Below are 14,985 nucleotides of genomic sequence, written 5' to 3' on the forward strand. Positions count from 1 at the left end.
CCAGCTTAGCAGGGGGACCCTTTGGACGATCTGAATACATTTTTCTGGCGGACTAATGACGAGGGGCAGAGGAAACCATAGCAGGAGCAACGCGCTCGGAAGACAACACTTCCTTCCTGCACATATATATACGCATGGAATCTTGTGAGGGAGTAGACACAGTATTTTCCATGCCAGCGACAACCATGTTGCCTTTTCTTGCACGTACTTCCACCCAATCAGTGGCGCGGGAATCTAGACCCGAAACCTGTTGTTTACCTTTGACAAGAACTTGGGACTGGTGGATAGCATCCAGCGACGGGGCATCACACACCATATCTTCCATGGGCGGCGCAGCATGGCCAACATCGGAGGTATGTTGCTGTTCTGAGCATTCTGCCATGAAATGCCCCAACTGTCCACAAGAAAAGCAATGCCCTGCAAAATTGCCACATTTCAATCGAAAGTGCAACGGATGCATGCCCGAGCAGTTGAGGCGCAATCAAGCAGGCCTTTTTCTTGCAGTGTCCCATAGCATACACAAGCGGTTGCGATTCACTGTCCGGAGACTTGGAGGGACGAGAACAGTGCCCACCGCGGCCATAGCATCCTTCAACAGTGGCCAATAAACCGCCGGGCAATTTTCCACTTCGACCCACACAGGGCATTCACGTTGCAGTAGATGCTGAAAATCTGCCATTGGGCGCCATGGAACCACATGAACCAACCGGCGTTCAAAAAATAAAGGCAGTTTAGACAGGAGAGCAGCACGATGCGTCTCTGATTTTAACAGAACCTCAAAAAACCCCCGGGAGCCAACAAAAATCTCTTCAACACATTCCCCTTGTAGCAGACTGTGCAGCCACTGGCGAATACGGGAAAGCAGCAGGATTCGACCAGTGAAGAAGAGTATCACAGCGCGATCATAAAATACTGAAAAGGAGCGCAGGACAGTTTTTGGGTCAACGGTGGCGTCCAGAACATCGTCAGGCGCTGAGTCGGAAAAGGCTTCCTGATTATGTTGAACGTAATCGCCAAGCAACGTGTTGGCAAATTCTAGTAAATGCTCCCAGTCAACATCCTGGGAGTCCGCAAGATCCGAAGCAACCTGAGCATAGGAACGATCCTGAGGAACACCTATCTCTTCCGGAGTATGCTTGGTACGTTTACCCGCAGGCTGAATGTCGGGACCAGGGAGCATCTCTTCGTTGCACGGAACCATGTCCTCAGGTTCCTCGGCATCAGAATCCGGGCCAAGTGCTGCCACTGTTTGGTCTATGAAATCCAGATCCAAACCAGCCATCGTATGACAATTTGATCTTGAAGGAGGACTGACCCTGTCTTTCTCCCGCTCTCTCTCTCGCCCGCTGGTCTGTACAGATGCGCTGTCCAGGGGTGTACTCTGCAAAGACAGCTAATAAAAGCTGAGCTGTACGAGGAAGAAGGCTGGCAGGCAACGGCAGGGCTGAACCGTCAGCCACAGACTCGCTGCGAAGCAGGGGCGACAGGAGTTCTGACACGCAGCCGAGGGCGACGGGGCGCAGGCGGCGGCGCCTGAGGACGAGGGCGGGGCCTGCAGACGGGGCCTGCAGACGCAGGCGGCGGGGCCTGCAGACGAGGGCGACGGGGCGCAGGCGGCGCCGAGGGCGAACAGGTAAGAGGGTCGCGAACGGCGAGCAGGGTTTCGCAGGCGCTGACGAACGGGGGCACAGGCGATGGCGAACAGGGTCGCAGGCGATGGCGAACCACGAACAGGGTCCCGCAGGCGATGGCGATGGCGACAGGGAGGTCGCGACTCTCTCTCTCTCTCTCTCTCTCTCTCTCTCTCTCTCTCTCTCTGTGGCCAAGAAGCAGCCACCTACACACGCACGCGCACACTCTCTCTCTCTCTCTCTCTCTCTCTCTCTGGCCAAGAAGCAGCCACCTACACACGCACGCGCACTCTCTCTCTCTCTCTCTCTCTCTCTCTCTCTCTCTCTCTCTCTCTCTCTCTCTCTCTCTCTCTCTCTCTCTATATATATATATATATATATATATATATATATATATATATATATATATATATATATATATATATATATATATATATGTGTGTGTGTGTGTGTGTGTGTGTGTGTGTGTGTGTGTGTGTGTGTCTTCCTCCTCACAGCCCTCCAACTAATAGATATAGAAAACCCTAATGTTATTATGAAAACCATTGCTCCTGTCATCTACCTACAGATAGGGACATACGAGGCTGTAAGTTGCTTTAGCAGTGTAGACTGACTCTGTAAGCAGAGGCACATGAAGCCTATCTTGCAGTACGTTGACAAGTGATGGGGGTATCATTGCCTGTGTTCGTACCAGAGGCTGGAAATAGATACTGATCTTCTCTACAGTATCATTTCTTGTGTTCATACTAGTGATGGAATTAAATAAAAGAAACATCCTAACGAAGGGGCAATGCTTACATGCACTGCTGCGCTCTTGATGTCTCGAAAACCCACATGAATGGTCCTCTTCAGGGAAGCAATGGCGCGAAAAGAAAGAGACTCATGCTTCACTAATCACTTGCTTTCTGTTTCTCATAATCTTCAAAAATAAACCGACAAACATCCTATTATTTCTTGTTAGTTGAGGCCACATGGAAGTAAAAGCTTGAGCAATCACCTCGCAACTGAACCTAGTGTGTTAATTAATGACTTCATCAGCATTCAGTAATAATTTTACAACATGGAAATTTACATGAGCTTTCATGCTCGACTGCATTAGCTGATATCAGCTAAATTTAAATGGCACAGTGTTACACCTACCAGGCACTCAGTGAACTGCATGCCAGTGTCCCCAAAATTACACCCCATATACATACACCTTTTCAAGAATTTACACATCTTACAAGCACCCTCTGTGGCTTGCTAAAGGCTTTATCCAGTTATGCACAACCACATGCCACTGAAGGCATAAAGAATACACACATCTCGATCTCTATGAGAAGAGGTTATACCAATCATAGCTCTGAAAGAATAGCAGGAATGTAATGAGATAATTCAGCTGTCAATGACTGAAAACCATTCACAAGCTGAGAGTGAAAATCCTGATCTACATCACTAATCAGTCGTGAATGGATTTTTATAGCACGCTTGCAGACCGCCATAAACTCCAACAAGGCAGCGATGAGTTGTTGCAATTCCTGAGAACGGAGCCTGGTGGCAGGCTCTCCAGACAGAAATGCTGTGCATACACCAAGCACCCCACTGTTGACCTGCACAAGTTGTAAAACTTTCTTATGATTGTGATCAGGGGAGATTTTGGAAACAACATTTCAAGGATAAATTTCACGTGAAGGATGGAAACAATGTGTTCGCTTCTTGTTGATTAGCTCAGAAGTCAGCAGAGCAGAGAATACACAAACCACCAGAAAATAAGACCAGGACAAAATGTTTACCTGAACAGCAACACTGCCTTGCAAAATCCTTTGCAAGCTCTGCAAACGTGGTAACTGATCACCTTCAGAACTACGTGGTTCTTCAAGTTCATTCCTTAATGCAGCTGTCCTGGTCTCAATCATACCAATTGCATTTTCAATGGGTGAAAATTCTCTGGATTGAGATTTTGCAACCATCAACCGATTAACAAGTGCAGGGAAAGAGCCTTCAGTCTGAAGAACAGTTCTTCTTTTCCACTGATCCTCCAAACCTCCTTGTGATTTCCCATTTTTAGTAAAGGGAGTGTCGAAAAGAAAAAGGTCAAATACCCGAGCTCGTATGCTTGTTGACAGATGCGAAGCCAACCGTTCCTTTCTGCTTTCCAAATCTTCATCTTCCATTACTGGGTCCACAGAGGTAATCTGAAGGTAACAGACACCAGGCTGAAGCTCATCTGCATTCACCTGACGTGAATCAGGGATTATATGTAGTGTATGTTTCCCCTCTAGTCTTGATTCGTAAATATGACTCAGTTTTTCCATGATATCTCCTAGACGCACATCACGGGCTTCTCTGTAAACATACTCTTTCTTGTTCAATTTGCCAAACCTTTCTCCATAGAAACCAACTCTGTAATAAGCGGCATCAATGAAAGGTATTGGACTGGAGTCCTGCTCAAGAATCGCCTCATAAATTCCAGTGAGAGAGGTGTGACATTTTGCTAACTGACCATAGGCATGCCTACTTTTGTAAACAGGAATAATCAGCTCCAAAATTCCAGCACAGAAATGAAACAGTTCTGCCTCGGAAAATAACTTGTTTGCCATCTGAAGGTATTTGACAGCAGAATCAACAGTCAACTTTGAAGAGCCATAACCTTCTACCTCTGCTACCAAAGTCTCACCAGTGAATGCATCACTGACCATAGGGCATATTTTCCTTAATGCATCCACATGCTCCTTTCCCCAGACAGTATCATTTCTTCCAACAAGTGCCTGAAAGAATTGTGATGAAGTTCAGAATACAGTACATCTACCACAGACAGCTACCGAGTGAATTCATACGAGATTTACATAGAGTTGATTAGATATGAGATCGTTTTTGCTCAGATACCATTCTTACCAGCAGTCGGTATACATCAGTGCAAAACAGGTCTAATATAACACTTAGTTAAACAGTACAAGTTCCAGAATGAGCAGTTGTAAACTTCAGAACTTCTTGTTTGACAAACTGATCAAACAAATTCAAACAAGAGGACAAAAACCAAGTGCCTTAAGAGTAACATAAACTTCAAAAGTAGGCCTGATACATATCAGGCAGCTTTTAGACACCAAACCCTTTTAGTGGATGTTAAAATACATGATACCAAACAGATCAAATCAAGTGATTTGGTTAAACAGGTTGCAATCCAGACTCAAACACGTAACTAAATCTTACCAACTTAAAACTTTGGACAAGATAACAAATAAATTGCTTTCTTACTTGCATAATAACTCCAGCCACTGCCACTGCACATTGTGCAGCTTCAGCCCATGATTGCACCTCTTGGTGTGCATCACACAGATGAAGCAACCACATTATATGCAGATCCGGAACATGAGCATAAGCCAAAGCAAGACTGTAAAAACTTTCTGCTGCAGCATACTTGTCAATAGGCAGCATTGGGCCCTAATATGTCAGAGACAAAACAACAGATATTAACCACAGCAGAGTGGGTGATCACCATTATCTAGCTTTATTCAAAAGACTATATGCAATACCAGAAGAGCATACTCGATGCCAGCATCCAGTGCACAAAGCAATGCAGAAGACACTTCCTGAACTTCAGCCCAACACCAATGGTTCTCTCTTGAACCGTCGATTACAGCATCCAATGCAGTCACACTGATACCACAATCCCTTAAAAGTTCATTACTGATACTTTCCTGTGCTACTTCATCAAGAGATTTTCGTAGACGTCGAGCCTCACCACTCTCCTCCACAGACCCATCAGATCTCATTTGAGTAACTTGAATATCTGACATAAGTTCAGAAAGTGTGATTGTCAACATCACACGTAGCCTAGCGGTACTTTGAAAATTAAGAAAGGAGTTCTGCAACAAAGAAGGGACCAAAAAATATTAAAGTCAATTGCTAACATTGAATTAACCACTCCTTCATAATTAAACAGTAAGCAGTCTCGCCTCTTAGACACACCTATAATCTGGCAACCAAACACTCACTGCTCATACCATGTTCCTTTTGAAGATACTTTATTTCAAACAAATTTAACTACTTACACGAATCAGAATTTGGAGCCCCACAACAGCTCTCTTACGAATTGATTCGTTTCGAAACACTGCCAGCCGTAACAAATGAAATGCAACTTGTTTCAGAAATCGATCATTCTCACGAACCATAAGAGTTCCACCATGCCGGTTGAATAGATTGTTAAATATAGGAAAGAAAGATTTCCAGAAAATAAGGGGCTGATTTCTTGAGAGAAACCCAATAATGATTGCTGTTATACAGTCCAACTTCAAATAGTCTGTCGCAATACTGTGGATTCCAGCAGCTTCTGAAAACTTTTCCACAATTTCTAAGACCTGAAGACTTACAGAGGCACTCAAATTTTCCTCCCACAGTTCCTGCTCAATAACAATCATCAAGAAAATTTCAGTTTTTTAAAAAAGTACCATAATTGCAATTCATATCCTAGAACCCCTCAAAGTCCCTGATGATGTTTAGGCTGTTGCAGGGTAAATTGGGGAAAACGAGAGAATAAACAAGTGACAAAGGAAGTACCAGTTTCTGTCTCAAAACTGGATGGAGATTTTCACGTAAAGCTCGACTCGACGAACCCATTCTTGATGAATGTGCTTGCGCCAATGCTTCACGTAAGGAATAAGGCTGACTGGGGGAGCTTATTTGTGGACTTAACCGTTGCAGCATGTACCCATTTTCTGGTGTAACCTGTGTACCAAAGAGCGCTCTCTCTCTCTCTCTCTCTCTCTCTCTCTCTCTCTCTCTCGGGCCCAATAAGGGCAATTGTATTACTTATGAAGAATGCACAAGAGTCACATGACTCTGACTATCACCCAAAGTGACCAAAGAAATGGCAGCATGCCAAGGAGCCACATCATCTCTCTCTCTCTCTCTCTCTCTCTCTCTCTCTCTCTCTCTCTCTCTCTCCGTAAAAGGTAATTGTATTAATTACAAAAAAAGGCACAAGTTTGCATGATTACAAGATACACGATGGCTCTACGCCATTGTGTGTAAAAACTCTCTCTCTCTTTAAAAGAACTAAACGACAAAAGAGTTACAAAAAGTCATGGCAAAGACGCAGAGGAAATTGCCATATGCCAAGGAAGTAAGTCCTCCTGAGGGAGCAAGTAAGAGTGCCGAATAAGATCTATCTGCCAATGCAAGAGACCTTTAAGCCTAGCAATATGACCATGAACATTAGAGGCGGATCTCTCTCTCTCTCTCTCTCTCTCTCTCTCTCTCTCTCTCTCTCTCGCGATGAGTAGTCACATGACTCTAACCATCACCCAAAGTGACCAAAGAAATGGCAGCATGCCAAGACACCACATCATCTCTCTCTCTCTCTCTCTCTCTCTCTCTCTCTCTCTCTTTTTCGTAATCTCTCTCTCTCTCTCTCTCTCTCTCTCTCTCTCTCTCTCTCTCTCTCTCTCTCTCTCTCGCAATGAGTAGTCACATGACTCTAACTATCACCCAAAGTAACCAAAGAAATGGCAGCATGCCAAGGAGCCGCATCATCATCATCACTCTCTCTCTCTCTCTCTCTCTCTCTCTCTCTCTCTCTCTCTCTCTCTCTTTTCATAATGGATATTATATTTATAAAGTACTAAACGATAAAAGAGTTACAAAAGTCATGGCAAAGACGGAGAGGAAATTGCCATATGCCAGGGAAGTAAGTCCCCCCAAGGGAGTAAGTCAAAGTGCCGAATGAGATCTATGTGCCAATGCAAAAGATCTTTAAGCCTAGCAATATGCCCCTGAACATTAGAGGCTGAATCAAAAAGAAAAGCATTCTGAATGGTCCAATTGTGCAACAGCCCCAACATCTAAGAAAGTGAAACAAGATCTTCATATGCGACTGTGCCGGTGTGGGGTACTTGGGCCACACAAAAACCCAATCAAAAGGGCTTAGCGAGAAACCAACCACTACTCGCCAAACTGCTAACAAGAGTGACCAGATTTTCTTAGCGAGAGGGCAATAAATAAATCGATGATGGGCCAACTCCACACTGGTGGTGCAAAAGAAACAATTGCCGTTGGAGATTCGACGCTTGGAAAGGGCTGAAGCAAGAGGAAGACCACCAATCATCACCCTCCAAAGAAAGACCTTGCATTCGAAAGGTGTCTTGTTCAACCAGCCCTCCATCACAGTTACCTTCTACCATGACTCAGATTTACACATTCCCCATACAATATTAGCTTTAGTAACTAGCCATTGATGATCTTTAATTAGAAGATGATACACCTGGTTAGCTGAGCTCTCTCTCTCTCTCAATCAATGAGTAGTTGTATTATATTAAGTTCTCAAATGAGTACAAAAGTCAGATCACAAAAGAGAGACAAAATCACAGCAAAGAAACAAAAGGGATTGACATATGCCAGCAAGGAACTAAATCCTCTCGATGAAGAAGATCAGCATGCTGAATAAGATGTAACTGCCAGGGCCTGCAGCAAAGTCGAAGATGAAAGCATTCAGAGTGACCTAATTATGTCAACAATTCCAAAATCTGAAAAAGTGCTGCACAAGGGTGCGATATTTTGCTCTAGCAAGAACCCAATCAAAGGGACACAATGATAGGCCAGCCACTGCTCTCGAAATATCAGACAAAGGTGTCCATATTTTCCCAAATAGAGGGTAGGAAATAAATCTGTGATGTCAGGATTTCACACTAATCGAGCAGAAGCACTTACCATTTGATGTTCAATGCTGTGAATGAGCTGAAGCAAGAGGCAAGCCACCAATGATCACTCTCCAAAGAAAGACCTTGCATTTAAACGGTGTCTTGTTGAGCCATCCTTCCATCACATTCATTTTCCACCACATCTTAGATTTATGTTTTGGTGACCAACCAATGATTTTTTTTTCGTAAAGATAATTGAATTAAGTAGTAAATATTTACATCAGACCATCAGGTCAGCATGGAAAATAACAAACATAAAGGAAAGTCTACCAAGACTCATAGAAATGTCACACAGAAAGAACAACTGGTGTGGAGCAAACAATATCCAGCCAAGGAGCAGCAATGTCAAGAAGAACCAGATCAGCAGACACCATAGATGAGATCTGCCACAACACTAAACCCTGAACACGGGCCATATGACCATGGATGCACAATACTGAATGAAAAATGAAGGCATTCCCAGTACGCCAAATATGCCACAAGGCTGTCCATCTAAGGAAATGGAAAAGGCTGGAATAATCTGTAAGCAAACAGGTCATAGGGGTCATATTTCCCATATCCGGTGTTGAGTAGCCGAGGACCACACATGAGAAACAAAACTCCAAATCTGTCTCGGAATTGGGCAAGAGACAAAGAGCTCTCTCTCTTTTTTTTTTCGTAAAAAAGAGCTCTCTCTCTCTCTCTCTCTCTCTCTCTCTCTCTCTCTCTCTCTCTCTCTCTCTTGAAGATAATTGAATTAAGTAGTAAATATTTACATCTGACCATTAGGTCAACATTCTCTCTGCATCTCTTACTTTCTATTACATCATACCATCAGAAAAACTAACAAAAGACTATCAAGACTTTTACATAAAGAAAAATCACACAAAAAGGACAGTTGGAATAGAGCGAACAATAGCTAGCCAGGGAGCAGCAATGTCAGGAAGAACTAGGTCAGCTGATATCATAGAAGAAATCTGCCATAGCACTAAACCTCGAACACGGGCCACATGACCATGGATACCTGAAACTGAATCAAAAATAAAGGCATTCAGAGTACACCAAATATGCCACAAGGCAGTCCATCTAAGGAAATGGAATAGGCAGGAATAATCAAAATGCAATGAAGGTAGAGAGGATAGCTTTCCCATGATCCATGAGCGGGCTGTTATCCGGTGTTGAGTCACCAAGAACCACACGCAGGAAATAAAACTCCAAATCTATCGAGCAACCAAACAAGAACCAAAAAGATGAAGCAATGTTTCATCACATATAGTACAGAATACACGACGACTAGCAGAGATCTTTTGAGCATGCAACACCTCTCCAGTTGGAAGACCACCAATCAACAGTCTCCACAAGAAGACTTTACCCTAATAGGGAACCTTAAGACTTCCAAAGCTGAATGAATCTTTCCCACCACTTCTTTTTTCCATCTCTTATAGGCCATAATTTATTCACCTCTGTAGTGATCCATCTCTTGGCCTCCATCATCTGATGACACATCTAGTTAGCAGACCTCTTCTCGAAATCATCCGGGAGCACAAACATCCAGTCACGCCATGGATATAATGGCTGTAACACACGCAAAGGAGAGAACCTCTGAAGTCTGGCCTGTATGGATGACCAGATGTCACAATATCCACGAGGTACCCGAAAGTGCTGACGAATACGCCGAAAAGAATAAAGACTCGGCTGCCCAAGAATAACACCACCAAAAATTGTCTACAACCCCAAACAAGCCATCCGATTAAACGTGACTTTTTGCAAATCTTTGTCCGACAATCCAACAACGTAGAGAATGCCACTACTTCTCCTTGCAGCGAATTCACCTCCTTACGGATATCAGAGGGGTGCCAAACTGAAAAACGTAAGATCTCCTGCCAAGATTCAATCAAATGAGAAAGGAGAAAAGATTGAGAAACCTTAATAGGCCTCCAGGAATTAAGCACATGCCACCAAGAAGCATGAATAACCATGTTACCATGAGAGATACTAGCCTTTTCAATGAAAAATTTAGCAGCCTCTGTCCAAGGATGACTCTGTATACATTAAGCCTGCAAAAGGACCAACCTCAAGGCTGTCATATGCAAATTAACATCCAACAAAGCTGCACCCCTCATCCCTTTAGGCATAGTCACAAGCTGCCATGAAATCCACACTTGTCCCAAACGATTGTCTTTCTTTTTCCACAACATAAGTCTAATAGGTTGAACCAATTCCAAAAGGGACTTCTTAGTCCAAGGAAGTAGTGGCAGAAAGAACGATATCATACTAATCATAATACATTGAGCGACTTTAAGTCTAACATGTAAAGGCCAACCTTGAGATTTTCAATACATGAACCTGTCATGAATCAAGGAGGCCATCCAATCCAATAAGGCATGGGAGCCCACACCAATAAGATATCTCAAGTGTCTAGTTATACTTCCCTTTGAGATTACAATTCCATGCCAGCCCAAGGCCTGCACATCATGCTCTGTACGGGACATTAGTGTAGATTTCTAAGTATTAATATGAAGATTCGATGCCAAAGCAAAAAGATTCCACGCCACCAGTGCTCTATTAACATTAGTGCTATCAGCCTTAAGGAACATAAAGCAATCATCCGCCAAAGATTGGCCCACAAGTTGAGTACCACTGGGAAGAGACAAACCAACTATCTCACCTTGATTAGCCAACTTATCCAACAATGAGGGCATCGAATGAGTGACCAAAGCAAACAACAAAGGGCTGAGAGGGCAGCCTTGCCCAAGAGACCGAGACAAGGTAATTTCCTCCGTGATCCCTCCTTTAAGAGCAATACGAGCCACAGCACCTTGACTAATGGTATCAACAAGAGACACCATGTGAGGACCGAATCCCATTGTGGACAATAATTGCCGCAAAAAAGACCAGCTAACATGATCAAATGCCTTCTCAATATCGAGGTGAAGCATAACTACTTGTTGACCTGAAGCTTTAGCATAGTCAATTCCCAGTTGAACATTCAAAATGTTATGCATTATATTCCGACCTTTAATGAAACCATATTGACATGGATAAACTAGGTGCAGAAAAACTTTTTGCAATCTGTGGGCAATGATTTTAGAGAAGATTTTATATAACGAACCCATGACAGAAATGGGTCTTCATTGTTTCAAAGAGTGTTACATTAATAAATGTAACTTATGGGAGATAGGCGCAAGCAATGACCATCCAGGGGCCTTGGGCACCCGAACGGAATCAAGGGGAGTCTAGAGAGTAAGTGAGTCTAAGAATAGTAGGACTCACCTGAAGCGGACGGCTGGCAGTCGAATCAAGTAGAGGAGCCAGCAATCTTCTGGGCGATGTTGGGAGGTGAATCAATAATCTCTCTCGTGCTGTTGAAACGAAGGACATGAGAGGGGGCACCTAATGGTTCCGCAGACATTATGACAAGCGATCTTACACTGTGATCTTACACTAGTTCAGGGAGCAATCTTACACTGGTATCAGAGCCATCGGGTCCCGTCTTTTGGAAGAATCGTTGGGTCTCGTCTTGACCTGAGGCGAATGCTTTCGTGTTGGCAACGGCTACTGGGTTTACTTGGTTATCACGTTGGTCCCACACACTACAGGTCTTCAATTCAAGTCCAGATTCGAATCTGTGTGGGCGCCATCGCCAGAGCTCGTATACCTGGATAGATTATGTCCGTGTTGGCCACCGTCACCTGACAGATTACGTCAGTGTAGGCACCGTCGCTAGAGCTTGTGTACCTGGCATGGATGGCAATTGGATGCAAGTCGGGCGAAGTCTTGTTTGAAATATAGTTGTGGTCACAGTTGGTTTACACGTGACCAAATGGAGCGCGCCGGGGGAGGTTTTGGTGGGGTTGGGGTTAATCCCCTCCTTATTCTGTGTTTCTATCCGACAGGCCTTATTTCAACGAGTTTAATCTCCTCCTTATTCTGTGTTCCTGCCCGACAGGCCTCATTTCAACGCGACGGCACAACCTGGAGGCAAGTCGAACTGTTCCTCACTTTTTTTTGTTATCACTAAACTCTTAAAGCCATCAACAGCTGCCCTATCACTACAATCAGGGAAGTACTTCATTTTGTATGCAAACTTCTTATATTTGCTTTCTAATTCCAGTGTATTAATGGAGGGTAAAATGAAAAAGGGGGTAACTGAAGATTCTAGTTCTGGGGACCATCCTATGGTGGATCCCCATGAAACAAAAATTCAAGAAGAACAATGGGAATAATTTTTTGTTATATGAGAACAATTTGATGATTTAACTGCTCGTGTGCAAGCACAAGGGGTTCAAATGGAGTTGCTAACTCAAGCACTCACATAAATAAAATCTCAATTAGGCTTGATACTAGAAAGGGATAAAAATAAGGTAGAAACCTCGGACATTCCATCTTCATCAAAAGATCTAGATGTGACTATGCGAGATCCTAGGGAACCCCACCAAAAGTTGAGGGATAACCCAATGTTAAAAGATATGAAACCCCGTGAGTTTCACGCAGAGGAAAAAGACAAAAATAAAGACACTATCTTTAATTTTCTCCAAAAATGGAAGGATTTGCACAAACTTAAGAATACTCCACCACATCTCCAAGCGCTAGAGGCCAATCTAACCTTGGGGCCAAAGGCATATAAATGGTGGAGAACTTTAAAGGATGCAAATAAAATACATGAAACTTGGGCTCAATTTGAATCGGTCTCTTTGAAAGAATTCCTTCCTGAAAATGAAATCGAAAGAAATTGGGAAGATTGGGATTATGTCAGACAAAAGGAAAGACCTTTGCTAACATATCTTGAGGTATATCGTGAGATAATCCTCAAATTGCAAGGAATAGACGAATTTCAAAAGACCAGGATTCATAAAGAGAGTGGATAAGGCTTGTAAAAAGGAAGTAAAAAAGAGTTCACCCAAGACACTTGAAGAGGCCATTAAATTTGCATTAATTAATGAAGATAATACGCATCCAGGTGCACTCACTAGTCTCACTGATACGGAGCCCAAGACTAAGGAATTTGAAGCCTCAAAATTTGTAGGAAAATTTAAAAGGAAAATGCCATTTCTTAAGGGCAGGAAACAACCCTTTGAAAAGAAACAATATGTAAGACTAAAGTTAAGTCAAGATGACTTTGACAAAGCTAAAAAAGAAAGGCTATGTTTCAATTGCCTATCCCCTAACCATGGTGCCTGGAATTACTCTCAAAAGAAAAAGGGAGAAGATAAAGGAAACGATAAGAACAAGGGCAAGGGAAAAGAGAAACAAATCCATGTGGTGCACACCCTAGAACTAAAGGGGCATGAAAAGTACAAATCTTTACAGGTCTTGCACAAGGATGTACAACACAAGTGTTGTATGTCAACTTCTATGTGGCAACCTACTTTCGAGCCACATGATTCAGTTAGAGTGCATGGGTTAATAGCGAAAAAGAGGATTAGAGTCATGATTGATGACTCTGCCACCCACAATTTCATAAATTATGCACTTGTCCAAAAATTGAAACTTCCCCAACAAAAGAGTGGGCATCCATATGTTGTTCGTATGATGCAAGGTCAGGATAATAAAATATGGGATACAATGGTATCCAATTTGGAAATTCAGATCCAAGGACATAAAGTTAAACTTGATTTCCAAATTATGAATATGGAAAGAGCCGATATTGCTTTAGGGAGGGAGTGGCTATGGGGATTGGAACCATCCTTAAAATATAGTTATCATCATAATACACTGGAATTTGAAAGGGATGGTAAGACTTTTGTGGTTCAAGGTGAACATGAAATATCCGATAATCCTTTGTTGTGTTCCACTGAAGTCAAAAGCTAATAAAGAAGGAAGCTTGTGAGGTATATATGTTATGGTCCCTTCCTGTACAGAACACTTTTACTTTTTGTAATATAAAGCAACAATTTTCTTATGTTTATGAGTTGAATGTAAGTAATTAATTAAGTAGTTTGTTAGATGAATTTAAAGATGTGTTTCCTTCTGATTTACCAAGTGGCCTTCCACCAGATAGGGGTGATGTAAATCACCCAATTGACATAGATCGGGATACACATCCTATTTCTAAACCACCTTATAAGCTAAGTGAAACATAGCACCAAGAAGTTGAAAGACAAATTAAGGATTACCTTAATAAAGGTTTTATACAACCCAACAATTCACCTTGGGCTTCGCCAATTTTATTGGTGAAGAGACAAGATGGTTCTATGTGACTTTGTGTTGATTATAGAGCACTTAATAAGATAACCGTGAAGAATAAATTTCCTATGCCCAAAATGGAAGATCTTTTGGATCAATTACAAGGGGCCAAATTCCTCACAAAGATAGACTTAAGATCAAGCTATCACCAAGTAAGAATTAAGGCACAGGATGTTCCTAAGATGGCATTTCGTACTAGATATGGGCATTATGATTTCTTGGTGATGCCTTTTGGCCTCACTAATGCACCAGCTACTTTTATGAAGCTGATGAATAGTATATTACGGCCCTATCTAGGACACTTTGTAGTAGTCTTCTTGGATGATATCTTGATCTTTACTAAATCAAGAGAAGAACATTTGGAACACTTACGATTAGTATTCCAATTGTTAAGAACCCATTCCCTTTATGCGAAGAAAACTAAATGTGAATTCTTCGCACAAGAGGTCAAATATTTCGAATATATTATCCCAAAAGAGGGAATCAAGATGGATCCAGAAAAAGTAAGGGCAATT

The 14,985-nt window shown here is 42.6% G+C and overlaps 1 protein-coding gene across 5 annotated transcripts in view; it reads right to left on the bottom strand.

Moving 5' to 3' along the window:
- Positions 1–2,649: 2,649 nt before the first annotated feature.
- The window catches only part of SPK1 (guanyl-nucleotide exchange factor), a 109,587-nt gene continuing 97,251 nt past the window's right edge, over positions 2,650–14,985 (bottom strand). For all 5 annotated transcript variants that reach the window (XM_087682970.1, XM_087682969.1, XM_087682967.1 and 2 more), the window contains 6 exons: positions 6,168–6,335; positions 5,663–6,010; positions 5,144–5,476; positions 4,866–5,051; positions 3,404–4,378; positions 2,650–3,220 (listed from right to left, as the gene is read on the bottom strand). In XM_087682970.1, coding sequence (XP_087539096.1) covers positions 2,966–3,220; positions 3,404–4,378; positions 4,866–5,051; positions 5,144–5,476; positions 5,663–6,010; positions 6,168–6,335 — 2,265 coding nt within the window. In that variant the 3' untranslated portion in view covers positions 2,650–2,965. The remainder of the gene's footprint in view (positions 3,221–3,403; positions 4,379–4,865; positions 5,052–5,143; positions 5,477–5,662; positions 6,011–6,167; positions 6,336–14,985) is intronic.

The sequence above is a fragment of the Lygodium microphyllum genome, chromosome 8 (genome assembly GCF_053477565.2).
Source record: "Lygodium microphyllum isolate KBCC chromosome 8, Lygodium_microphyllum_v1.1.10, whole genome shotgun sequence".
NCBI lineage: Eukaryota > Viridiplantae > Streptophyta > Polypodiopsida > Schizaeales > Lygodiaceae > Lygodium > Lygodium microphyllum.